Genomic DNA, 27,745 nt, shown 5'->3' on the forward strand with positions numbered 1-27,745 from the left:
AAGTTTTAAAAGAAATGTATCACACAGCCTTTATCTGGTTGGTCCAGATATATCCAACCTAGGAATGTAAGCACATTCCAAATCAGAGTGTTCATGGAGAATCACAAGTGATGATAAAGGGGAGAGCCAGGTCATCTTTTCCACAGGAATAAGATGCTTAACAGATCCTGCTCCTGAATAGTCCTATGACACTGGTGTCTGACCTAAGGCATTTTGAAGCTGGTTTTCCACATTCTGTTACATCTTCCCTGATGACCACTGATGCGGACAAAGAACATCTATGCACCTTTGCCCTTTCATCTGTGCGGATGAAATCTCTACTGTGCTTTTTCCTCCCAGACTGAATCCAGGGAACATATTGTGGCCTTCAACATGTTAAATTACCGATCTTGCAAAAACTTGTGGAAATCCTGTGTGGAACACCATACATTCTTTCAGGCTAAGAAGCTACTACCTCAGGAAAAGAATGTTCTGTCTCAGTACTGGACTATGGGCTCTAGGAACCCCAAAAAGTGAGTATTCTTGAGAGACAGTATCCACACTAGAGTGAGATGTGAATGTGTCCTGGCCACTGCTGGGTAGAGGACATCCTCGGGGGAAGGGACGCCATCATCCAGGGACCCCAGGCACAGAGCTGGAGCTGCACAGTTCAGAGTCTCCCCAGGGGCAGCAGTGTCTCTTTCCATGCAAACTCAGATACTTCTATTCCTCTGCTTCCTTTCTGTCTCCTCAACTTTGCTGCCCCTGGAACACCCAAGCAGCCAGAAATGCAGCTGCTCCTGTACCATGTCATACTAAGAGGAGCAGGTGGCAATGACTCTGAGGGTCGTCATGGTACCAAGACAACCCCTCCCACCATCTGTTACATCCTCCCTGATGACCGTTGATGCGGACATCCCTAATAATGAGTGAACAGAAATAATGCTTCCCAGGGGCATGCCTGGGTGGCTCAGTTGGTTAAGCATCTGACTTCGGCTCAAGTCGTGATCTCATGGTCCGTCAGTTCAGGCCCCACGTCTGGCTCTGTGCTGATAGCTCGGAGCCTAGAGCCTGCTTCAGGTTCTGTCTCCATCTCTCTCTTCCCCTCCCCTACTCACGCTCTGTCTCTCTCAAAAATAAATAAACATTAAAAAAAAATTTTTTAAAAAAGAAAGCTTCCCAGAGTCAAGTGACTTTGGGATATGCTACCTAGTAGCAATCACAAAATAACAGTAATAATGAGAACTGCCAGTTGAGTGTTTACTTGGTACTATGCGCATACTTCATTATATTTAAGTATAATTAGTATCTACAGGAATCATATTAAAAAATCATATTAAAAATGTTTAATGAGTAGTACAGTGGAAGAAATTACTCTTATAAAATTGTAACTTTAGATTACAATGTATTCCCTAAACTAATCATGCAGTTTATATTTTTTGTGTATTTATTCTAAGACTGCCTTCTCAGGACCAGATACAGCAGAAATCATTTATCAAGTTATTGTAAACTATTGGTTTGAAAAGCTGCTCTCATAATTTTGCATTGTTGTTGAAGTGGCTATTACTAATGAAATAATGCCCCTGTCTGAGCCATTATCTGGTATGTGGGACTGTATCACACAATTCCAGTGACTTTCCTATTATGTTGATAATCATTAGGTAGCTTTTTATAGATTCAATTAAGTAGCGAATTAAAGTTAGTATCAGTGGTAGTATCTGTGATGCTAAGTGCTCTCTCTCAGCTTCTGATAAACCCAGAGCAAATATATTTTCAAAGTTTGCAGCTCCTGTAATATTGTTTCTAGTATTTTATACATTCAGGAGCTATTACTGAAGACGTCACAGACATAACTTACTGGAATATAGTTTTTACATTCGTTGAACCTAATCCTTTGAGCCAGCTGATAGGATTAGATAGTGAGCAGTTGAAAGCATGGACCGTTGCTAAGAAAACTGAGTTCAAATTCTACCAGTGTCACTTCAATTCAGATGTCTTTGTTTCTGTAAAATGTAGCCAACATGGAGTTGGGGGTGAGGTGGGGCAGGTTCTGGTTCCCCATTGTGGCAGAATAGCCTACCCCTATTTTGGTCCCTTGAAACAAGCTTGGGGCGCTTGGATGGCTCAGTCCAGTGTCCAACTCTTGATCTCAGCTCGGGTCATGATCTCAGGGTCATGAGTTCAAGCCCCACGTTGGGCTCCATGCTGGTGTGGAGCCTACTTAAAAACAAAACAAACGGGCGCCTGGGTGGCGCAGTCGGTTAAGCGTCCGACTTCAGCCAGGTCACGATCTCGCGGTCCGTGAGTTCGAGCCCCGCGTCAGGCTCTGGGCTGATGGCTCGGAGCCTGGAGCCTGTTTCCGATTCTGCATCTCCCTCTCTCTCTGCCCCTCCCCCGTTCATGCTCTGTCTCTCTCTGTCCCAAAAATAAATAAAAAACGTTGAAAAAAAAATTAAAAAAAAAAAAACAAAACAAACAGAAAACCACAATCTTTCTGTCATCTGTCAAGATTTTGTGGATAAAGAATTTAGGAAAGACCATGTAGTAGACTGGGATTTCTCAGTGACAGGCAACTGGTGGCTGGGCTGGGCTATGGATCCAGGATGACTTTGCTCCCATGCTTGATGGCATGATGGGAAGGCTGGACTCAGCTGGACCCTTCACTTCATTCTGTGTCCTCTGGGCCTCGTCGTGTGTGCTCTCCAGCAGAGTAGTAGATGTCTCGTGCAGAAGTTCAGGGCTCCGACCACCTAAGGCAGAAGCAGCCAGCCATCTTAAAGGCCAGGTCCAGAACTGCACAGCTACTCTTGGTCAAAGCAGTCACAGGGCCAGCCCATATTCAAGAGACCAGTCAAAGAAGAGCTGTAGCCATTTTTAATCTGCCACTGGGGGTCATTTGGGATATTGGTGGTTCATGGCACAGGTCATCAGTTCATTGCTGCTAAGACCAGCTTCGGTGCACTGCAGATTTCAGCCCTCACCATCTCCATTTTATAAATGAGGAAACTGAGGCATAAGGTTACATGATTTGCCCAACCCTAGGGATACATCTACATACTTGCGTGTTGGGCTCCCTGATAGAAGTTCCACATAGAAGAAACTTGTTCAGTATTTTGCAAGCTTAAGGGACAATGGAACATTTTTTTCCCCAAAGGGTATCTATTAATAACCTGTGACACATACTTTGGGGAACTACAACATCAAACCTTTGAATCATCTAGCTTGTCCTCTTGTTCTGAGGCAGCATTCTCAATCAGTGCTAATTTGCTCTCTGATATAGATTCTCCCAGTGATGTTGCTGTGAGTGTTTTGATCGGGGTAACAGCAGTATTTCTTCCTGTAAATTAGTACATTGACATTCTAGGGCGTGTTTCGTGTTCTTTTGGGTTTTTTGTCCTGCCTGTTTTTTGTTATTGCTTGTTTGTTTGTTTGTTTGGCTTGTGAGTTTTAGGCTGCAAGGAAATGTGTGCAATTTTTTTTTTGGTGTGTGTTTTTTTTTTTTTTTTTTTTTTTGAGAAAAAGAACATGAGTGGGAGAGGGGCAGAGGCGGGGTGGAGGGAGGGGTGGGGGGAAAGAATCTTAAGCAGGCTCTACACCCAACACAGAGCTTGACACGGGCTTGATCCCATGAGATCCATGAGATCCCATGACCATGAGTTCATGACCTGAGCCAGAATCACGAGTTGGATGCTTAACCAACTGAGCCACGCAGGTGCCCCTGGAATGTTTTAATAAGACATTAAAACACCACTGAAAATTTAGGAATAGCAGAACTGAGTTTCCTAGCTGACTTCAAACCCCATCCTTTCAAATAATTCATTCTCTGAGGGGTCTAGGTAGCTAAGATTTAAATTCTCTAGGTATAAGTAAACACAAAAGTTAGCTTCAGGGAGGCCCTTTCTTAGAACGTAGCATGGCATGTTCTTAGAACCTGCCGCTGTGAAAGCATTTTCTCAGGCCTTCTCTCAAAGAGTTATCTGTGATTTACAGCTAATGGCCTCTGCCAGCTTGCATGACGAAGAAACCTTCCTGGAAGGATGGTTGACGGTTGTATTCGTGCCATTGTGAATGAAGTGAGATTTCCTTGGAGTTAACTTGAACTGCATTTCTGTGCTATCCTGATAGTTCCATAGTGGCATGGTTTGGTTATATTGTGGGACCAGCTTTGTTGCTTGCAGTAGTAAGGCTCAAGAAAATAGTTTCACCAGAAGAGAAGAGATAACCAGGAAGAGCCGGGACAGAACGGAACCGCTTTTGACCTGCGTACCTCTGACCCCTTGTAACCTTGGCTGGTGTCATCCCGGTGCTCACCAGCCGCCCACCGGGGAGGGGGAGCATGGTTAGACTATTTGCTTCATTTACGCCATGATTTCTTGTTGAATGCGTCTGTGTGGAAAGTGAACCTTGCTTCTGGTTTTTCAGGTCTGTAAATAACCAGTATTGCAAAAAGGTGATTGGAGGGATGGTGTGGAACCCAGCCATGCGGAGATCGTTATCAGTGGAGCACTTAGAAACCAAGAGCCTGCCTTCTCGGTCCCCTCCTATCACTCCTAACTGGTACGTGTTCGTTTTTTTTTGCACCACCCACTTTCTCTCTCTTAAAAATTCAACTTCATACGTTTTCCCAATATAGGCATCCTGCAATCAGAGTTTATGTTTGTGTGCTTGCTTGGTGCAAAATTAACAGTTTACTGTTGTTGTGAAATATGCAAGCCTTACTAAACATTTTCCTTAGTGTATAATTCTGGGATGTTCTCTTTTAAAAACTTATTTGGGGTGGGGGGTGCGCCTGGGTGGCTCAGTCAGTTAGGCGTCCGACTTCAGCTCAGATCATGATCTCACAGCTCCTGAGTTGGAGCCCCACATCAGGCTCTGTGTCGGGCTCTGTGCTGACAGCTCAGAGCCTGGAGCCTGCTTCGGATTCTGTGTCTCCCTGTCTCTCCCTGCCCCTCCCCTGCCAGTCTCTGTCTCTCAAAAATAAATAAACATTAAAAAAAAATTTTTTTTAATTTTTTTTTTTTAACGTTTATTTGTTTTTGAGACAGAGAGAGACAGAACACGAACAGGGGAGGGGCAGAGAGAGAGGGAGACACAGAATCTGAAACCGGCTCCAGGCTCTGAGCTGTCAGCACAGAGCCCGACGCGGGGCTCGAACTCACGGACTGTGAGATCATGACCTGAGCCAAAGTCAGACGCGTAACCGACCGAGCCACCCAGGCGCCCCCAAAAAAAATTTTTTTTTAAATCTTATTTGGTCTGGGGGTGCCTGGGTGGCTCAGCCAGTTGAGTCTCCAACTTCAACTCAGATCATTATCTCACTTTCATGGGTTCGAGCCCCTGCATCAGGCTCTGTGCTGACAGCTTAGAGCCTGGGGCCTGCTTTGAATGCTGGGTCTCCCTGTCTCTCTGCCCTCCCCCCATTTATTCATTTAATAAATGAATAAACATTTATTAAATGAATAAAAATTAAAAAAAATTTTTTTTATTTGGTCTGAATTTGAGAACTACAGCCTCCTGAAATGCCCCTTTTGGGAGTACAATACACGCTGGCATACTGATGTTCTGGGAAGTCCTGTGATAAGGAAGCATGCTGAGCTTTATTTAATCTGTTTTCCGTTGACATCGCACGAAATAAACTTTGGGAAAGCCTAGTAAAGGTATGCAATGTAGGATGCAGGATTCTGAAAAACAGTAGCTAATGCGCTTGGGGAAGTAGCCCACCGACTTTTTAATATGATGGCTTGAAAGGAAGGAAGTGGCAATTTGGCCAAGTGGGAAGGGCACTGATTGTATAACTGTATCACCCAGACTCAGATTTTGGCTCTTCTGTTAAATTATCAAGTTTCTTTACCTCTCTGGTCTCAGTCTCCCCATGTGTAAAAAGGTTGTAAAAATCACCACAAATGATGTAACAGTGTGCGGGTGCTTTGTAAGCGATTAAAAGAAATCAGATGGAATTAGTATCATTATTTTATTATAATGTTCCTGAGAGACATCAGCCCATTTTTGTGAATGCCTCCAAAATGACCAGGTATCATCAGCAGGAGAGGGAAACCCGGCCAGAGGCACTGCCCCAGCTCCACGCTGGAATTAAGAGTATGGCTTTCTGTTCATTTCACAAAAGACAGGGTGGGCCTATAAGTTACCAAGGACGGATCTTCTAGGACTAGGGGAGATTCTAACCTGCACAAAACGGAGCTGCTGTGCAGGGTGGCTGGGTGAGGACCCTCCCCCGGGGGCCCAGTGCTCTAGCCAGAGATACTGATGGCATTTAGTGTTAGAAATCACAGTATGACTGAGTAGATTCGTTTCTTGGTTTCCCACGATTTAGGCACTTCATCCTAAAGTGGTAGATTTATGCTGTAAAGTAGCAGCTTTGTCTGCAAGCCTCTTAGGCACTGATGCCAGGGCCCCAGAGCAGAGGCCCAGGACAGCATCCAGGAGAACAGCGGGGTTTGATGTTGCCACACCCGTGGCCTGGAGCTCTTACTGCTATTTATAGGTCCCCTCCTGAGGAGTCACGAGCCTTTCTACCCTATTCTGGACACAGTATTATTGATTAGCAGAGCCCAGGGGGAATGGGAATAGTGGAGGAGGCCCTGACAGTCTCAAAGAGAAATGGCTCACAAAGAAGAAGGTGGAAAAACTGAGAGAAAATAAAACTTAGAAGGCTCAGCAGCCTGGGATCACCCACTGCAGGAGCCGATGCCCAGGTGCTTCCCCAGGCGTCCGGAGATCATTGCTTCATTTGGTTCATTCTCAGGAGCAGGTAGGTACAGCTGAGGCCCGGAGAGGTGTTGTGACTTGCCTGCAGCCACATAGCTAGCTACTGCTGCTAAGCCCACCTAACAGGGCATACAGGATATATTTTTAAAAGCAAACACTGCTTCTTGGATCAAGTGAAATTCACATGAAGGGATGTAGTTGAAATAAGGTTTCAGTTTTGCCAAAAACTGTACTTTGGCTTCTAAACCCTTTATTTATACTGGTGCTCAAATGACTCTGAAGAATTGATCAGTAGTCAGTATGGTGTGTTATCTGTGCATTGAGAGCTTGAGTCCTCCTGGAAGAATAGCTCCCTAAGTCAACACTCACCGCTTCCCAAAGGGCATAAACCGCTCTCATCTGCCTACGTATACAGTCAACGCTACCGTCTTGGGGGCTATACCACGGGGCTGAGAGTCTTGAGAACCCACATGGCCCTTGGTGGATTCTGGTGTAGTAGTGGGTTAACTGGTTCTTAATTTCCAACAGCGTTAGCCAAGGCATCCTTGGAAAGGTCAGTGCACAAAGCCAGATCGCCGATGTCTAACGAAGTTTTTAAGTGCAATTTGCTTTCGGGACTTTCACGCTCAGCCTCTCTCCCACGCAGGCGAAGTCCTCGGCTCCGGCACGAAATCCGGAAGCCACGGCACTCTTCTGCAGATAACCTTGCGAACGAGATGACGTACATTACCGAAACTGAAGATGTGTTTTACACGTACAAGGCCTCCCTGTCCCCGAAAGACAGCGATTCCGAGGTTTCTCAGAACCGGAGCCCTCACCGAGAGTAAGAAATGTGTTGTTCTCTTCTTTGTATCTGCTTGTTTTGGCTGTTGAGGAATTTGCTCAAGCCCAGATGGCCATTTAGGTCAAGGGCTAGAGCCTGCAGCCAACACCCTACGGTGCTCTCTGCCAGGATGACGGCATAAGTCAGACTGTCCGTTCCGCCACAGAACGACAAGCTGTGTGCCTGAGGTCTAGAGCTTGCACTCATTTTTGTCTGTGACAGAGACCTACTCTCCACATATGTGTTGCTCCCTTGAATAGTCTCTAGTTCATGAGCAAAGCCCAGGTTAAATCAATTCACATTCCAGGGGCATAGATACGTTAACTGCTGGGGTATTTCTCTAGATTGCCAAAGTTTTACCACTGCAGGACTTCTAGATCACTGGAAATATGCTTACTTCTACCTGTCCACAGAAAGCCTTCTCAGACCCACAGTATGCCCTCAAGGTTTGCTTTTAGATGAATTGGGAGTATAAAGCAAAAACATGCATAGAACATCTCTGAAACTTTGTTAACTTTTTGTCAACAGTTTGCATTAAGTTCCTTGTATGCCCCCATCTTCCTTTTTATAAATGTGACAAACTCCCTTCACATCTCAAGGCCAGGGAAAAATGTCTCTCCGAAAGCACTGGCTTGAGTTCTTTTATTATTCAATAAGGTATATCTAATTCACTAGTTCTCTTTTCGTCTTGCTTACCAGGGAACTCAGAGCTCCATGTTAGGTTCAATTGCACTGGCTTCCCTTAGCCCACGTTTCCGATACAGCCCCTGTTTCTTTTCCTCCTTGCCTTATTCATGGGTCTTACTTTTTTCTCTCAATGAATTCACAGTTCTCCCATATCTATACATTTTAGAGTTAGCTACCTCAAATTTTTTAAAGTAGACATGATCAAAAAGTGACATTTTAAGCTGAACGATGAGAGAACTGGAGCAACCATTAGGAAGTCACCCACAGGCACTGGGTGCTCATTCTGTTAAGTCCCGTACTGTACCCGAACTATAGAAACATAATGCCTCCCTGAACAGCCCAGGATTAGCAAGAAGCCACTTCAGTTAATCTGTAAATTTTTACCACTCTAGCTGCTAGGCTTAAAGCATTAAACGCATCCTGATTGTATTCTAGACATCGGCAGGTGAATTGCAAATCTTGCTTCCCATTTATGTGTGAGGTTGTCACCTCTCTGTTGTCTCTGACCGCAGCAGACATGGTTGCCAGCTTATCTGTGTTCTTAACACCTCTGGTTAAATAATCCTCCGGTCGTTATTTCCTTGTGACCTGGGCTTGGATGATGCTTTTGCAGAAATGATCAGTATCTCTTGCCCCACCTTGCAGCTCCGTTGAAGTGACAGTGTGGAAGGGTATGAGTTCCTTCGTGGGACGCCAAGGTTTTGCAAACCTAGATATACAAGGCAGGAATGCAGGCGTGCATGAATTGAGCCAGTTTGATTCTGCGATGGGCTTCTGTGGCTTTGGGGAAGGTGAAAGAGCGTTTAGGAAATGCACCGAGGGCTCCAGAAAGCTCAGTCACACTCCCCATGTCAGCCCTTCCTCTTGTGGTATGTAGTCCCATCATGGCGCTGGGCAGTATCTCGACTCCCCCTGGCCAGTGCAGTAGCCGCTAGTCATGTGTGCCTATTCAGATTCAAATTACTTAACATTTAAATGCCCTCTTCAGTCATCCAAGCCTCATTTCAAGTGCTGAAGAGCCCCATGTAGGTAATGACTACCATGCTGGACAGCGCAGACAGAGCATTTCCATCATCACAGACAGTGCTATTGACAGTACTTACCAGTGTGGGCTAGAAGGAGACGGATTGTGTCTGGTGGGGTGTGTGTATTTTAAAGGGCTGCGTGCATGGCTGAGTGCAGCAATGTAACTTCTGTGCCTTTTGCTGCTCATTGAGGGGACATCAAGGGGAATTAGACAAGTCTTTGCATTAAGGGGCCTCCAGTCCAGTTGGGCAGATAGCACACAGTCAGCCTTCCTCCTTGCATCTTCTGCCACTTTCGTAAAAGGAAAGAGTTTGGGGAACGGTCTGCGGTCCCATGTCAGGCTTTCCTCCTGTGGTCTGCCACCACATCATGGAATCATGCAGCAGCTAGACCCTCACAGTCCAACACAGGAGCCACAGTCCACGTAGGGCCATTTAAATGTATGTGTTTTTTAAGTTAGATTCAGAATTCACTTCCTTGAGTCCCGTTTTTGTTTTTTGTTTTTTTTTTTTTTTTGGGACAGAGAGAGACAGAGCATGAACGGGGGAGGGGCAGAGAGAGAGGGAGACACAGAATCGGAAGCAGGCTCCAGGCTCTGAGCCATCAGCCCAGAGCCCGACGCGGGGCTCGAACTCACGGACTGCGAGATCGTGACCTGGCTGAAGTCGGACGCTTAACCGACTGTGCCACCCAGGCACCCCCTTTTTTTTTTTTTTTTTAATTTTTTTTTTCAACTTTTTTTTTTTTTTTTTTTGGGGGGACAGAGAGAGACCTTGAGTCCCGTTTGACTCAAGTAATTTTGGGCCCTGCACACCCCTAAACACTGCACATCAATTCTGAAACTCTTGCATGAGACCTCGTAAGGTGGGTCGTCCTGGGGCACTTTTTCACTGCAGCTGAATGTTGAACGTAGTGGATAGCGACTCCAAGGCAGCCTTCCTTGTCGTGGCTTTGCGCCAACAGACGTCTCCCAGAGTCAGGTTAGCGGCCGGGCGTTGTGAGTGGGGTAAGCAGTTGAAAAATGGCTGCCCCTACTGGACCGCTTCCTGCTGGCAGAGCCAGCTGCACCCTCCCCAGGAGTCTGGGGTCCCCCACTGTCCAAGGCAAGCAGGAAAAGCCGGTCTGTACTTGGGGGGGGGGGGAACCCTACTGTAGTTGAGTTTCTGCAATGTGTCGAAGAAACGTGTGGCATGTTTTATACAGCCCGTTTGTGTTAAGAGGCAAAAAGGAGTGTTCCGTCAGAGAAATCGGATGAATAACATCACAGGCGGTAAGTACGGAGGGTTCCTTGTAGAAAGGAGAAGTAAGCGTAACATTCTGTACCCATGTAAACAAGAAGAAGAAAGAGAAGGGAAGAAAAAGAGCAGATAGACTTTGGCTCTAAACCCAGGGTGGTGCGGCTCAGGCTCTCCGCACGTTATCTTAGCGGGTGAGTCACTCTCCGGGTTGTTCCGTATTTATAGCAGCACAGCAAAGTTGATGATTATAGTTATGAATCCTTGGCAGTTTGCTTTGTGCCCGAGTCGGCTGTAGTCTTTTGTTAACTCCCAGGTTTCTCTTGGCCATTCCGTGTCCCTTTGCTTGCTTCAGAGTGAAGGCCGAAATCTGCAGCAAAGGAAGTTTCCTTCTTGGCAAAAACAAAAAACAAAAAAACAACTTACCATTCCCTACCACCCAGAAAATGTGGGAGGGGAATATCCCTAAAGGAAAAGTGACTTTGCAAAGCAGAGATTAAAAACAACTTCTGCAGGGACGCTTGGGCGGCCCAGTCAGTGAAGCGCCCACCTTTGGCTCAGGTCATGATCTCATGCTTCATGAGTCTGAGCCCCGTGTCGGGCTCTGTGCCGACAGCTCAGAGCCTAGAGTGTGTTTCAGATTCTGTGTCCCTCTCTCTCTGCCCCTCCCCCCAAAAGATAAATAAAAAACATTTAAAGATTTAAAAAAAAACAACTTCCAGGGGTGCCTGGGGGGCTCAGTTGGTTGAGCGTACCATTTCGGCTCAGGTCATGGTCTCAGGGTTCACGAGTTCGAGTCCCACATTGGGCTCTGTGCAGACAGTGAGGAGTCTGCTTCAGATAATCTGTCCCCCTCTATCTCTGTACCTCCCCCCCCCAAAAAAAACAATAAACATTTGAGGCACCTGAGTGGCTCAGTCAGTTGAGTGTCCAACTTTGGCTCAGGTCATAATCTCATGGTCAGTGAGTTCGAGCCCTACATCGGGCTCTGTGCCAACAGCTCAGAGCCTGGAGCCTGCTTCAGATTCTTTGTTTCCCTCTCTCTTCCCCCCATTCTCTGCTCATACTCTGTCTCTCTCTCTCAAAAAATAAATAAACAAACAAACATTAAAAAAATCAATAAGCATTTAAAACCACAAAGACAACGACAACTTCTGTGCCCTGAGTGGGACTTCAGAAATGCCTCTCTGCAACCACATCGGCAGTGCAGAATGCTGTACGCCCTGTCACCCAGTCGCCCCGTTGGGGATGGGGAGCCCTCCTGCAGTGTGGCGGCCTGTTCTGGTGTTGGACACCCCAGTTGTCCAGACTGTGTAGGAAGTGTCCTTGATGCTGACCCAGCATGAGCAGGGCCGTCCACAGATCCCTGCCTGGAGCTCTCATTTCTGATTGTACCCGATAACCCCATCTACTCTCCTTTATACGAAATGACTCCAGTTCTGTCAGCCCCTCTCCACCCCTCGGCCTGCTAGTCACTGTTCCCTGAGCACATCAGTGCTACACTGGCCAGTGGCACACAGATCTGTGTACATCTGAGGGTCTCTGTCAGAGGAGGCCAGCCAGCGACAGGACTGCATCAGCAGTTTTGTGTCTGTTTTCTCTGCACGTTGCCTGTCCTTCACCTGGCGTCTGTCCACATGCATGTAGACGTATGACTGATACTTGAAGCCCCAAGGGACCCCAATCTCCACTCATCGTCTCCCTGTCCAACCTGTGGCTCCTCCTGTGTCTTGGTGAAAGCAGCCACATTTGCACCCTGTTTGCACCCATTAGAAACTTCCACCATCCTGGACTCCTTCTCTTCCACCGTCCTCAGCTAGGCTCTCCCCTTGTTGGTCTTCCTCCCGAACATCTGTTGAATCGGATCCCTCCGCCATCCCACTGCACGCCTGTGTCAGCCACCGTCGTCTGTCACAGAGACTGTTGCGAAACCGCCCTAAGTGTCCTCCTGACTTTGGTCTCTCCTCCTCCCAAACCATCTTTCACAAGGCTGAGAGCCTTATTTTTGTGAAATCTGTGCCCCAGCACGTCACTCCCCTTTGCTTTTTCAGAATCTCATGCCTCTGCATGTGCTGCTGTCCTGTCTCTTTTGTCGTTAGTGTTTGGCCTAGACCCCCTTCTGCTCCCCCCCCGACTACCTGTTCAGACCCTTCCTAATTCATCTTTCGAACTCCAGGCACAGTTCCCTCTCCTCTGTGAAGGCTCTCCTGGCCTCCCACCATACCCCAGATGCCTGAGCGTCGCCATTGCAACACAATGATATTACTTGATCATTTTTATGCTTTTATGTCTTCTCCTTGACTAGACAGTGAGCTCTTTGAGGGTAGAGGGACAGTGCCCTGCTGACCTCTCCTTCCCCCGCAGATCTGGCACAGTGCTTGAGACTTAGTACCTATTCCGTGACTGTTTGCGAGGTTGGACAGACGGTTACATGCAAGCCCCAACGTTGTCACAGGGGGATGCCCCCTCTGCCACCTCCACGTGAGGTGCCCATATCCTCTGAACAGCATCACATGGCGTCTGTGTTAAAGAAGAAATCAAACGGATTGACTTGGCCGAGTTTGGGTTAACTGTCATCCGTGAGCACAGCCGTGTGGTTGAGGCTACTGCAGGGCCAGGGCCTCTGGCAGGAAACTCTCATCAGAGAACTGAAGCATGAATTAGCTGAATTTTAACAAGTGCTTTCTTGCCTTTGAGATGTCTTAGTATCTGAGGGGGCAGCCTGAGGTGGGGGACAGACGCATGACCCATGATTTCATTAGTGAAGAAATGCAGAGCCCAGAAGGGAACACGTCTGCACCAGAGTCCCTGAGCCACTTCAGCAATTTCTTCAGTTTAGTTTTGATCTTGGGCCCTTGGCTTTTATTACAGAGATAAGAGTATCGTGTGAAGAATGTCTCTATATCATAAAAACCCACACTTGAAAAGATTACTCCATTTGTTATTCGGTGAATCTGATGTAAAGATAAAATCCATGTGGACAATTTCTCCGGGAATTTTATTCAAAGGACACATTGCATTCTTCTAGCCCTTCATAACTCCCCTTTTGGCCACAGCTCAGGAACATCAGCATCTCCTGAGAGCTTGCCGGAAATGCGGACCTCAGGCCCACCCCAGGCCTGCTGAATCAGAGTCTGCATTTTAACAAGATCCTCAGGGGACTCCTGTGAATGTGCTATTCTCAGCAGCTCTGAGCTCGCAGAAGCTGAGAACTGTGTAGCCCATCTCTTCACCTCTGCTCCCAGGTGACTGGGTGAAATCTGTGCTCTTCTAGAGTAATTCAGTCAGTCCCGGGTACTTGAGTAAGGTGGTTTTCTTCTTTGTTCACTCAGCGTCTTACCTGAGCACTCGCATGCCGGGCCGAGTGTTACATGCACTAGGAGAGGAAGAGAAAGAGGACGAAGGTCTCTCCCAACCTCAGGAAGCTCCTAGACTCCAGAGAGAAACACGACACCAAATGGCCCCTGTTCTGTCCCACCCCCGTAGAGACACCACCTCACTGGTAGCTCAGTTAGAGCTGGGAAACCCTCCATGGAGCACCGCTTCGCTTGCTTTAACAGGCTTAGGGTGGACGCCCTTGTCCTTTTGTAGGGTTTAGGGAAGAGCGGTATACAAGCGTCACACGGGAGTCTTCCGTGGGCAGTTTTAATTTTTTTTAATATCGCTTCTCTTCTGACAAGTGAATTCTGGCATGGCTTTTGTTTCTGATACCTGTCGTTGGCATTTACAGTTTTGAAGCTTCTGGTTCCTGAGGGTGAATACCCTTTGGTCTGCCTGTCAGCCAGTCTGTCCCTGTCCCCTCTCTCCCCAGGGAGCCGAAGGTGGTCCGTCCCTCCCAGGCTGCTCTGGCTTCCAGACAACAGTGGCAGTCTCCTCTGTGTCCCCCCTCCTCTGACAAGTGCCCCCTTCCTGCCTCAGGGACAGACCTCTTCAGTTCCCTCCCTCCCCAGTTATTGGCCTCGTCAGCCCATACTGTCTTCTTGCTTTGGCTCATCCTACCCCTTTCTTCACTCCTTTCCCTGGAACCCGGGTCCTCCCCCCCCCCCACCAACCCCCTGCAGCTCCCCTCATCCCTCCTCATCCACTGGGCTCTCCCTCAGTAGCACCTCACATCCTGCCCCAAGGAGGGAGGAAGCCCGCTTGGTTTGGCATCTTCGCTCGTGGCTTCCGTGTGCTGTATCCAGCTGCCACCTTCTCATTACTTCTCGTTTGATGTCCTCCTCACCATCTGTCTGTCCATCCTCCACGCTGAGCAGAACGTTACAGCAGCCTACAGGGAACGTCTGTACATAGTTGATCAGCCAAAAAAAATTGTCATATGTTTAATAAATTGCTCTCTAAAAGTAACCTCCATCCCTACTTAGAAAATAGGATTGGGCACGTAATGACTTTGAATATATTATTTTTAGCACTGTGGGCTGTGTTAGGTAGACGGTTACATTTTATACTGAAAAAGAAAAATACTTTAAAACTTTATATGATGCAAGCCACACATTCAAAATGTAGAAATTAAATATAATGAATATAAAATTAGAATTTTACTGAAATTAGTCTGCTCTCTTCTGCTCTGTCACCTGGCTCTTCTGGTTTTTTGTTTATATGCCCTTCACCCTTTCTGTCACTGTCACCCTCTAGAGAGCCTTCCAAACATTTGAAGAGTGTATGCTATTTGCAACTTCATATTAAGGGTTCAGCTCCACCCCTAGAACTGGAAATAGTGTTTCCTAAACTGGGTTTGGCTCGATTTTTGTCTGGCAGCTGCCAAGCAGTTGCGATTCTTGCCACTAGGGGGTGCTCTTGTAAATGTTAAACTGGCTGAGTTACCCTACTTGGGGGGACCTTTTTTTTTTTTTTAAGTTTTAATTAAAGTCTCTTTCATTTCAGTCTGAAAATCTACCACTGGTATACAGCTTCACTTCCAAAATATCCTGTGTCTGAGATGCCTTGCCATCCATAGCACCCTTCCCTCACCCAGCAACTCGAAAGCCATAAGGCCAAACTCTTCGCTTGCATATAGCTGTTATTTCTGTCACTGAATTTTTATATTCACATAAGTTGAGATGGTGAAGTATTGTGTGACTATGACACAGATTTTAAATTTAAAGTAAGATCGTTTGAACTTGCTAGGGAACAGAGGAGCCCTGATTTAATGAAAAATCCATAGACAAGGGTTTAAGAGAAAATTTTAGTGAGAGACAGCAGGAACTGTCTTTTGTGTACTATGTGTCACTGAATGCCTCGTCTCCTCACCTCTCTCATGACTTAAATCTGTATGAGGTTAGAATGTGGCAGAGTCTGTAGAAGGTAAGGAAAACCCTACGTTCTGTAGGCATTTTAAGGCATCTCTCGCTAGGCACGTGGCTCTGCAGGGGGATAGTGTGGGTGTGCATGATGCAGAGAAGTCAAGTGTCCTACACGTCAAGTGACGGCTGAGATGGTTTCTCCCTGTGGCCCTGTGAGCTTAGAGAGGTAAGGGGGGTGGGGAAGGAGTCTTAAGAGCAGACGTGGCACGGCCTGGAGAAGAAAGAGATGCTCGGGGACCCAGGTCCACCAGCTTCTGTATGTTAAGTGAGGGGGAAGCTGTGTGTCCATGGGCAAGTCAGTCAGCTGTCTAGACCAGTTTCTTCATCCGTGAAATGGGAGTTGGACCAGAGGACTGCAGAGGTCTGTTTGATTCTAGTAGTCTATAATTCTCTAAGACAGCACTTCCAGGAGATCTTCCTGTGATGATAGAAATGTTCTGTAACTGTGTTGTCCAAAACGGGAGCCACCAGCCACATGTGGCTCTTGAGCATTTTTGAGATGTGACTGATACAACCAAGGAACTTCCAGATCTTCATTGAAATTTGAAGAGCTGCAGGTGACTACTGGCTACCATATGGGGCAGTGTGGCTCTAAGATGAGGGAGGACGTTGATTGGAGAAAAACAAAAGAAGGATAATATCATTGGAGACAATTAATGGAGGTCACAGGCAAATAATGCAGACTAGGATTAATATAAATGGTCTTGAATGTGCAATGTTAGTCCCATTTTTGGGGGGTAGCCAAGAGTCCTACTGAAGCAGAGCTAACAGCAGGAATGAGATGGAAGGAGAAAGCTTTCAGAAGGAATGGAGACATGCATCTGAGCGAGCTCCGGTAATTAAACCACCAGGGTAGCCAGGCGTGTTTCCCTGTCACCTTCTAACGCAGCTGGGAAGGGAGCTGAGTTTTCAGCAGCTCCTGGATCCTCCCTCCCCTCCTGCCCTTTATCCCCAAAACTAAAGGTGATGACATTTAGGCCAGATGAGGGCAAGGGCAGCCAGTGGACCCCAGGTGGGCCAGAGCCCTGGGGTTGACCTTTGGAGCTCTTCTGAGTGTGCAGGAACTCATGACAGCCCTGGGATGCCAGGCCCCCACAGCCAGTAATGCTTGCTCTGCTACAATGTTAATCCAGTTATTAAGATATCTCCTCCTTCCCCATGATGAAGGAGTCTATCCGAGAACAATCCAGCACAAAGCTGCCTGACCCAGAAGTCATCCAGTTCTGTATCTCCATCTTCAAATGCTCCGGGCTCCTGCTCAACAGATGGCGTCGATCAGCAGTTCATAGAGGCCTTCCACAGGGTGACCAAAGGGGGCTCCACCGAGGACTCCAGCCAGTACTACTGTGACAAGGTGGGTGAGCTTGGGTCCTGTGACCAACCAGGATTCCCTGTGCCGTAAGGCACGTCACGGGCAGTTTAAGTAGTTAGAACTAAAAGAAGATATCTCCTCACCACCAGCTGGAGAGAGAAGTAACGTAGTTGATCATTTTTGCAACGTTTTCCAGAATGATAATGGTGATGGCTACTTAGTTTTGATCCGCATCACGCCAGACGAAGATGGAAAATTTGGATTTAATCTTAAGGTATGTCGTGTGTCTTTATAAGGAAGTTGTATGCTCTGGAGCAGTCTTTAGGTGGCTTTTAAACTTCCCCCAGGGGTGTGCTGTGTGCCTCAGTCTAATCTGAGGAAACTAGGGAGTTTTCTAATATGGCCCCAGAGCTGCCTGACACCAAGGACCTACTGTGTTCTTGGTGTTTGCTGTGCACTTCTTTATATCACCTGATAGCGTTCTTCTCATCGGGGAAATTGGTATTTTTGAACCCATCTTATAAATGCGTATACCGAAGCTCGGAGATGACACACGGTCAGCAAGCAGACCTGCCTCCAGAAGAGGGGTTTTTGGGGGGAGCCTGTCGGCATCACTGAAGCCAGTGAGAGAGAATAACAGTTCAAGTTGGAGGGACATTTACAGGGCCTTTCCCCATCTCTGCCTGCTTTTCGGCCGGGTCTGCAAACTGTGGCCCACGAGCCACATCCCATCTGTTTTTGCAAATAAAGTGTCATTGGAACACGGACACACCCATTCATTTACAAACGGTTTACAGCTACTTTGGCACTTGGGCAGAGCTGAACACTTGTGACAAAGGCCTCTCTCCCAGACCTAAAATATGTCCCCTCTGGCCCTTGGCAAAGCTGACTAACCCCTGCTCTAGAGCAGAATGAGGGCAGGTGGTCCCTGCTGCCCAAGCCCCAGCTGCCACCAGGCACTCCCCTTCCTGTACCCCAGCACCCTGCTGAGGCCCTGCCCTCACAGCCTGTGACTGTCTCTACAGCTTTTCTCTGCTACACGGAAAGTTCCCTTTCCAACAGCACTTCAAGGCTGTGCGTGCAGAGCCCTCTGGGGACGTTTGCATTTTTTAAAAGGAAGCACACCTGAGCGCACCTTTGGTTCGTGATGGCAGCGAGAGGCTTCTGAGCAGGCTTCTGGTTACCGCACTAGACCCCGAGGGGTCAGGAACCTTGTGTGCTGAAAGAGTGCCAAGCCCTGGGATTAGAATAGGTTAAAGTGAAGTATGAGCCCCTCTTGTGTCTGCAAGTCTTTGTTGGTATGCGCTATTCAAGTGTTGTTGTTGTTGTTGTTTTTAATTTAACACGTTTATAGGGAGGAGTGGATCAAAAGATGCCTCTTGTGGTTTCAAGGATAAACCCAGAGTCACCTGTAAGTTAACACATTTCATTATTTCCTACATGTTTTTTTCCGTTGAATCTAACATTTCTGTTTCTGTGTCCTGCTTCTTTACCAGCAACAAAGAGTGTGTGTAAATGCATGCATAGAGATGGAAAGAAAGAACGGAATCCATGTTTTTTTTTCCCAGAACTTTGCTGGTCAGTGTAGCACCAGCATTACCTGGGAGCTCATTAGAAATGCAGGATCTCAGGCCCTACCCCAGACCTCCTAAACCAGAATCTGCATTTTTACCGAGATCTCTGGGTGATCGGTGTGCTCATTCAAATGTAGCAGTACTCTCAAGAAAAGGAAACTGAGGCACAGAGTTTGCTGTTCTACTCACTCTGGGCACATGGACCCACCATCCTACCACCACCACTCTGCCCTCTGCCTTCTGTCTAGGCTTCCTCAGGAGAGCATTTGCTTTTTTTCTAGAACAGGGTGCACCAAAGAGTCGCTGTGTCTCCTAAGAAAGTACCGGTTTGGAAGTTTTACTCTTAAGTGGTCCTTAAGCCTGTAGTTTACTTTTTCTTACTATCATGGCCTCTTTGAATTTAGAGGGTCTCCATTCCTACACTAGTCCGTGTGCTGCTTCTCTGCGTGCTAGTTTCTGCCTTTGGTGTTACACTGTTTCTCCGATGCAAGATAGACCAATACTTTCAACTGACAGATCATCTTCTAACAGCACATCAAGAAAACAAAAGATCAGGAGCCTCACAGTACGTTACAGTACTTAAGTGAAGGTTGGCTACCAGGGAGAAAGGGCTTCAGTAATTGCCATAGCCTTATTCTGAAAATGCTGCATAGCTTACGTCGTGACGAGCATCTTTTTCAAATCCCACAGCCAGCGACCATGTCAGCCTAGTAGTGGATATAAACATAGTGGCAGTCGTCCCCGAGGGAGAAAAGAACTTGAACGTGGTCTTAAGTGTTTGGGCTCCGAGAGCATCCGAGTTCTACCCTTGAGGATTGTGTTATGGTAACTGAAGAAACTCGCTTTTCCTCTCCACCCAGGCGGACACCTGCATTCCTAAGCTGAACGAAGGGGATCAAATTGTGTTAATCAATGGCCGGGACATCTCAGAACACACCCATGACCAAGTGGTGATGTTCATCAAAGCCAGCCGGGAGTCCCACACACGGGAGCTGGCCCTGGTGATCAGGAGGAAAGGTAACTGCCACCACAGGAGAGGAACCTCAGGGCCTTCGCAAAGTAGGGCCCTCTCGGACCCGTTTTGTGGTTTTGAAAATGTTGAGCCTAGGGCGCCTGGGTGGCTCAGTCAGTTAAGCGTCCGACTTCGGCTCAGGTCATGATCTCGCGGTTCGTGAGTTCAAGCCCCGCGTCGGGCTCTGTGCTGACAGCTCAGATCCTGGAGCCTGTTTCAGATTCTGTGTCTCCCTCTGTCTCTCTGACCCTCCCCTGTTCATGCTCTGTCTCAAAAATAAATAAACGTTAAAAAAAATTTTTTTTTTAAAAAAAAAGAAAATGTTGAGCCTTGTAGCCAACATGGGAAAATCAAGAACCAGGATGTGGGACTTCTCACTTGAGAAATGTGAAGCTCTGCCCACGCGGGGCCCAGCCCCTCCTGGCCAGTCCTCTGGAGGTAGGTGGGACCTACCCACCCCCTCAGTGCAGGACCTGAGCCCTGATTTCTTCCAGGCTGGCTCCCCCACATCCTGCACCTCTCTTTGTTGCCTGTGCCCTCCCCCCCCACCACCCCGGCCTGCCAGATGTTTGCATTTGGGGTCAGGGAGCAAAGGATCAGGTTCTGTTTAAGTCAGTAAAGTAGAGTCAGGCAGGAGCTTGGCTGTCTCAGAGTGATCCTACCTCGACCTCTCCTGGGTTGAGGGACCTTCTTACCCAGTCTGTGCCTCAGTTCCCTCTGATGTAAAATAAGGGTGACAATAAATCACTCCATCACAGGGTTCTTTTGAAGATGAAATGCTTATCCTTGGAAAGCAACAGGATGCTTCCTGATGCCTGGTAGGCGCTTGAAGGATGGCCTCTATTGAATACCGTTGTTGTTGTTGTTGTTGTTGTTGTTGTTGTTGTTGTTGTTGTTGTTGTTGTTAAACAGTAAGCCGAGTCCTTGAATCCTTCTGCCCAGTTCTAAAATGCTGAAGGTGAATGGAGTGTGTGACTCGAAGCCCTGGCCGCACATCTGTGTTCGGCAGCACAGGTGTAGCCACGGCCCTAGACCCCCGCACACCTGCTTTCCCTCTGTTCCCTTACATCTCCAAGCCCAGAGCTGTGCCCTGCCAGCTCTCATCCCTCTTCCTCTGGGAGGCCTTACCGGATCACTCCAGATCCCTCCCCGCCACCCCCCACAACCGCCCCATCCCCACTGAACCCCGATGCCACGCCCAGCCGCAGCAGGTGTTCAGGAGTGATAGTAGCTGATGTCTGTGCCACACCAGCAAAGGGCCTCGCACTGTGTAAACTGCTTTACATAACACTTTTGTAGGGTCTGTATGACATCTCCAAGTGAGGGAATGAGGAAACCTCATCCGGAGAGGTTAAGTTGCCCCTCGGTCCATGACTGTGAAGGCTGCATGACGGGAAACCAAGGTATCCAGTGATTGGGGGTAGGCCTTCTCACACGATGCCCCGGGGCATGCTGGCCACCACAGGGAGCAGCACTTCAGTACTCTGGCCAGCCGGGGAGGGGAATCCTCCACCAGCCAGGTTTGAGAAGCTGGCACTGGTTTGAGAAGCAGAAGATGGATGTTTGTAGACTCTTAGAGAGTGGCAGTGCCACTGGTTGGCACTCTTGATTTCAGCTCAGGCCATGATCTCGAGGTTCGTGAGTTCAAGCCCCACATCAGGCTCCATGCTGACTGTGCAGAGCCTGCTTGGAATTCTCTCTCTCTCCCTCTCTCTCTGCCCCTCCCCTGCTCGTGTTCTGTCTCTCTCTCTCTCTCTCTCCCTGTCTCTTTCTTGCTCTCTCTCAAATAAAACTAAACATAGAAGTAAAAATGAATTGATGAAAGAAAAATAAACAGCACAGGGAGTAGATCAAACAAATCACATCCTCACAAAACAGCAGAAGAGCTACGCTTCCCTGGTCTGTGAAAAGAATGTGGTCTTTTGGATCAGAGAGATGTGGACTGACTGGATTCCTTTGTGTCCTCCTGCCTCTGCCTGCCCCGAAGAGTCTGACACTTTGGACACTTTGGACAACTTCTTTAACCTGATGGTCGATTTCCTCATCTGTAAAATGGGGTTCAACATTCGGTTCGACTATGTGGGCAAATGCAGACGTTGTTTTCCTTCTCCTTTCTTATTGTCCTGAAGGCAATGGGGAGCCACTGAAGGCTTTTGAGTAAGGGAGTGACTTCCTTGGGTGGAAAGGGAAAATTCAAAGATGATCCCAAAGTTTCCATTTTGGGAGATCAGAGAAGAAAGTGGCGATGGACAGAAGGAGGCATGTGAGAGTGGACAGGAAGTTAGTGTGGGGGGTAGGGTTGGGAGGGGACTTGGTTTGTCTTTACCCATACAAGTCTGATGTGAAGGGAGAATTTTTACTGAAGAGGGAGGACCAAACCCGTGGGAGGTGTTAGGACTAGATACATTTAGTAATAAATGTATTTAGGAGCCTCCTACCTAAAAATGGCCTTGAGGTAGAGGTTGCCGGACTCCGTGGGACAGTGCTGTCATAGTGTATCCAGGAAAAATGCATGTTTTAAGGGAGTAAATGAAAGGGACCTGAGAAAGAAGTGGGGGAGAGAAGAGATAGGTGGAAGAATAACCAGGTCAGAGAGAACTTTCTTTCCCTTTCTCCTACCTTTGTCAAAAGGCTCTGAGTACAAAATGCCATCATTTAAAACTAGCCAGAAAGATTAGTATGTCATTTTGTATAATTAGCACTTACTGAATCATTCAAGAAGTAGTGTCTTTGGTGAAAATGATTACCATGTGCTTAATCACTTAATTAGCTGTTTTAAACTATCTGCATTCAGGTGTCATAAGTATAATTTTTTTTGAGGAAACGGATCAACGAGAGTGTTCTGCCCCTGCCAGACACCCTCTTTCTTGCCCATTACAGCCGTCCACTCATTCACTGACATCAGATCTGAAGATGAACTGAACCAGCTGTTCCCAGAGGCCATTTTCCCCACTTGTCCAGAGGGTGGGGACACCTTGGAGGGATCCATGGAACAGCTAAAGAAGGGCCTTGAAAGCGGGACAGTGCTGATCCAGTTTGAGGTAAGAGACCATGAGGGCTGAGGCCTGGGCCCGGGCCTCAGTGCCTCGATGGGCTGCTCAGTGGCTGCTGAGTCATCTGAGTCACCAGGCGGCCTGAGCTCATGGTGGGAACACAGGCGGAGCTCCGAGGGCAGGGTGGCAGAGCAGGCCTGGAAGGCAGGGGATAGGACCACAGCTATTGCTGAACTCTACCTCACCCTCTTATCTAGTAACACTCGGTAGTCATGGAGAATCATGTCAGGAATCGAGGAGGAGGGACTCTGAGCGTATTTAGCTGCCAACACAAAAGCTTGAAACACACAGCAGGAGAAGGTGCTGGAGAGGCAGCGTGAGTGAGCCCCAGAGGGGTGGAGGAGAAGGTCATCCCTGACCCCAGCAGACCCACTCCGTAGTTCGGAGCAGGTCGTGTCATCCCAGGAAGGCAGAGTGGCTGGCCTGCCCAAGTCCTCTGGACCTGTGTGAACAGGAGTAGGAACAGAGTCAGACCCTGTCGTCCTTCCCCAGGAGGGGCCTCGAATCACAGAATTGAGACCATTGACAAAGACACATGCAGAGCCCCCACAGAACAGGGCAGAAACAAAGGAGATTTGGCTTTTAAGTCCATTGTATTGATCACTAACAGAGTGAAAATGGAATGTGTTTATCTTCCACATTTGTTAGAAGTAGAAGAAGAGGAGTTCATGCAATAAAACAGAAGAGCACAAAGAAGCCTAAAGTAGACCGTTATGAGAAAATAGGGGGTGCCTGGCTAGCTCAGTCAGTAGAGCATACAACTCTTGATCTCGGGGTTGTGAGTTCAAGTCCCATGTCAGGTGTGGATATTATTTAAAAATAAAATCTTTAAGGGGTGCCTGGGTGACTCAGTGAGTTGAGTATCCAACTTTGGCTCAGGTCATGACCTCATGGTTCTTGGGTTCAAGCCCCACGTCAGGCTCTATGCAGACAGCTCAGAGCATGGAGCCTGCTTCAGATTTTGTGTCTTCCTCTCTCTCTGCCCCTTCCCCGCTCACACATACACACAAACTCTCTCTACCTTGAAAATAAATAAATATTAGAAAAATTAAAATCTTTAAGAAGTGCCTGGGTGGCTCAGTCGGTTAAGCGTCTGACTCTTGATTTTGGCTCAGGTCATGATCTCATGGTTCATGAGATCAAGCCCTGAGTGGGCTCCCCTCTGACAGTGTGGAGCCCACTTGGAATTCTCTGTCTCCCTCTCGCTCTCTGCCCCTCCCCCACTCTTCTCTCTCAAAATAAATAAACTTTAAAATTAAAATCTTAAAAAAAATAAAATAGATCATGATTAACGACAACATACACAGTCTGGATTCACAAATTAGGAAAGAGTCCCAGATCAGATTCAAAAGCACAAGTCAGCCATAGCAAGGGAAAAGTCACAGAAGCAAAACTAAGAAGTTTGTTTGTCAAATGCATGTGATCGCATATTGACTCAGGAAAGCTTGAGTAATGTGAACACGAAACAGGAAAGAATGCAAAGTGAAGAGACTTAAGCAAAAGAAAAGTTTATGATGGTATAAGGAATAGAATGTAAATAAAATAGATTATTAGAGCAGTGTGTATCTGAACAACAGTAGAAAATAAAAACCCACAAGTGAAAGGTGATGATAATTGACCCCACCCTGGAAAACAAAATATAACTCCCTATTGTGTGGAAATGAAAGCTGGGGAAGAGAGTAGAAATAATCTAATTACTTGGGTAGAAATGATAGATATATACTGAGTATCTACAAAGACAAATAGCCCTTTTTTCCAGTGTCCTGCAAGAGGCTCTATTGGCTTAAGTTCAAAATTGAAATATACATTTTAAACACTGTAAAACTCAACATTTTAAAACCCTCTCCAAAATAATTGAAACAAGGAGAAGGTAAAAGCCAGTTACAGAATATGGGTTTTATTTGTATTGGGCATTGGAGGGGATGGGAAAGGTGGGGGGGGGGGCACCATGGAGGCATTGATTCATTCAGCAAGTGTATATTAGGTATTTCATTCATTTCAGCAAGCGTATATTAGGTATTTACCATGTGCCGAAACCACTAGATCAGGAGCACAATGAGGGGAAGGGAGGGTTTCTGGTCCCAAGGAGCTTACGGTCTAATATTTGGGGATGTATCGTGAGTCCCAGAAACCACTAAAGACAAAGGTAGGACAAGCTTTCCTTATGTAGGATGTATGCTCTGTAGGAACTAGAGGTAAGGGGGTTCCGGGAGGTCCTCTGGGGTGAGATATATTGATAGAGAATGGGTGGGATTAAGTGTGGAGGGAAGGTCGTTCCAAGAAGGTCACAGCCTGAGTGCAGACTAAGTTCCTAAGGTGTCAGGTAGCACAGGGAAACAGGCCTCCCCGAGTTGAGCAATGCAACACAGAGTCCTGGGAGAGTCTCCAGGCGATGGAAGTCCTTCCATTGCGCACCATTTGTCCCCGATCAGATTGTCCACAAGGAGGCACTGTGGGCTCCCAAAGAGGGAACAAGAGCTCGACTGTGGTTCTGAAACCATGCTCCAGAAAACCCCCTCCACTCAGCTGCCTCCACTTTCGTTATTCATATGGGAATCCCACAGAAGATCTTCCTTACATGCTGTTCACTGAACTTCACTAAGAAGTTTATAAATACTTGAGTGAGAAGTACCCACTATCCCTGTGGTTCTGAGGAGTGTCTCTCCAAGGGTGATACAGTCACCACCTGCATGTGGCCTGAGGAGCATGTTGAGTGGGGCCCCGCCCACAGCTGCTGGGTCAGCCCTCCTAGGTGCTGCTGCTCTGCACAAGATCCTCAGGAGGATTTAGTGCACAAGGTGACCTAAGGGACGACAGAGTAGAGATTGTACAAGAACCCCTGTACCACTGTTACCCACCCCAAGTGGGTATATAGGGTGTATAGCTGGACTGTAGCATGAGGAATGGAGAACACAGAAACCTTAGGATTAAAGTTTAGTATCTACACACTTCATTTATATATTTTCTAGAAATTGAGTAAGGAAACCATCTTTGTAACTAATATCTTTTGCAGAGGAGAGAACACCAGAGCTGCTCTGTGATGGAGCTGGTGGGGTACATGGAGCCCTGCCTCTTCAGTCTCCCCACACTGCCCCCCAAGGAGCCCTAGAGTGCGGAAAGTAATGTAACAGTCCAGGTTATGGGGGGGTGGGGGGAGATGTCTCCCACAGCTGCTAGAGTGGAGGGATGCTCAAGGAAGCCAGATCAGACAGGAAACCACTACAAAGGGAAACCTTTAATTGAGCACTTAGTATGTGGCACGTGCTTTATGTGCCCCACCTCACAGAACTGTTATCCCCACTGTGTAGATGAAGGATCAGATCTTAGCTTAGTGCACAGTAAATGGTTCAGCCTGATTGGAATCCGACAGGCTCACTCAGGAGCTTGTTCTCTGAACAGCTGTACAGCGTTTGGAAACAACAAAGTGCTGTCTATGTGTGGGGCTTGTTTTCCGTATAGTACGGCATCAGAGCGAGGAGAGATCTGAGAAGCAATCTAGCCAGCCACACAGAGGCAGACTTTAAATCCTGGGTCTGTCACTCACTTCCTGTGTGACCTCAGGTGGTACGTCCCTTCACCTCTCTGTGCCCTCTACTTCCCCAGCTCTAAATTGGGTAGCTCATGGGTTGGTTGTAAGGGTTCGATGAGATAAATGCTCAGTGCGTTGTTTAGCACATGCTAAGGATGCGATAAAAAGTAACAGCTATTATTATTTCTTAAAAAACATGCTCAGTCTCCATACAGGAAGTGGTGGTGTCGGCTGGGCTTGGAAGGCTGGGGTGTCTAACTCCAGAGTCTTGGCTGTTCTGGTTTTTCCACCTGTTCCTCCGGTACCATCAGCTTGTCTAACGGGGGCTGTGCTCTGGACAGAAGCAGAAAGAAGAGGCTGGTCCCTAGCAGGTGCCCATGCCCCCCACTCCATGTTGCCAAGGGCCTGCCCTGGGGGAGCTGGACCATAGATGGAACCCCTCCTGTGATGGCTAGCTGGTTTTCGGCAAAGCTCATTTTGAAGAATTTTTTCATTAGGGGATTCCCCATCCCTCCCATGGCTTTTGGTAAACAATTGCTAATGTGTTCCAGAGAGCATGTGGTCCCAGCTGTAATAAAATCACGCTTAATGATAATTAGCATTTCTGTAGCACTTTGGAATCTGCCAAGTGTATTTCACATATGTTGTCTCTGTTGATTCTCACAACTTTAGGATCACGCCTTTGTAGACGGAGAAAATGAGACTTGGGGGTTGGGGACTTGCCTTGTGTCAAATAGCTGGTTGTTGGATAGAGGTCAGATTAGAATCTGTGTTAAAGCCTAGTTAGTGTCAGAACTCACCACTGCCGGGTGCCAGCCAGCTGCTCACCCAGCCCCCAGTCTGAGCCCTTCCCTCTGGGAGCTACACCGCCTGAGCTACTCTGTGTGACCGATTGGCATCAAACTGCCTGAATACTCTATCTGGTTCAGCCAAGGTGGGGCGTCACTCTGTCTCATGTAAAGGAGAAGATTTGGGGTTCACAAGGCCCCCAGTCTTTCACCACCTCCAGGATGTCTTTCGTTAAGGAGCTCATTAAGTCTGCCCCAGGTTCATTCCTTCCTGAATAAAATTTGTGGCTCATTTCATGCTTTCCCTGAGTTGGCCTTTCTGTGTAAGCAAGGGAAGGGGTGTCCTTTGAGAACCAGCTTCCCAGCTAAGGACAGTTGTGCCCATCCTCATCCAGTGACCAGGTGACCTGCAACTTCCCTGCCTCTTGTCCAGTTAAGACTTATGCAGAGGCTTTTGGGGTGGGGTTGAACGGAAATGAACATCTGTCCTCCGGCCCTCTCCACGCTGGTAACGGCAGCGTCTACAACACTCCACCAGAGACCATGTCCAGCTCAGATACCCCACCCATCCCACCTCACTTTCCTCCTTTACCAAAGCCGGAACCCGTCTTTTTCTCTCTCCTAACCCTTTTTTCCTGAACTCCCTCCTACATCGCCCTTAGAGGAAACATCCAGTGGTGTCAAAACAAGTGACTCAC

General features: G+C 47.5%; 1 protein-coding gene across 6 annotated transcripts in view; it reads left to right on the forward strand.

Annotated features, from left to right (window-relative positions):
- The window catches only part of PTPN3 (protein tyrosine phosphatase non-receptor type 3), a 149,434-nt gene that overhangs the window by 99,189 nt on the left and 22,500 nt on the right, over positions 1-27,745 (forward strand). For 5 of the 6 annotated variants that reach the window (XM_058694617.1, XM_058694619.1, XM_058694620.1 and 2 more), the window contains 8 exons: positions 340-512; positions 4,402-4,536; positions 7,352-7,528; positions 16,947-17,133; positions 17,288-17,365; positions 18,446-18,502; positions 19,526-19,682; positions 22,558-22,718. In XM_058694617.1, coding sequence (XP_058550600.1) covers positions 340-512; positions 4,402-4,536; positions 7,352-7,528; positions 16,947-17,133; positions 17,288-17,365; positions 18,446-18,502; positions 19,526-19,682; positions 22,558-22,718 — 1,125 coding nt within the window. The remainder of the gene's footprint in view (positions 1-339; positions 513-4,401; positions 4,537-7,351; positions 7,529-16,946; positions 17,134-17,287; positions 17,366-18,445; positions 18,503-19,525; positions 19,683-22,557; positions 22,719-27,745) is intronic. The other variant, XM_058694618.1, reaches the window with a different exon arrangement.

Source organism: Neofelis nebulosa, chromosome 12 (assembly GCF_028018385.1).
Source record: "Neofelis nebulosa isolate mNeoNeb1 chromosome 12, mNeoNeb1.pri, whole genome shotgun sequence".
Lineage (NCBI taxonomy): Eukaryota > Metazoa > Chordata > Mammalia > Carnivora > Felidae > Neofelis > Neofelis nebulosa.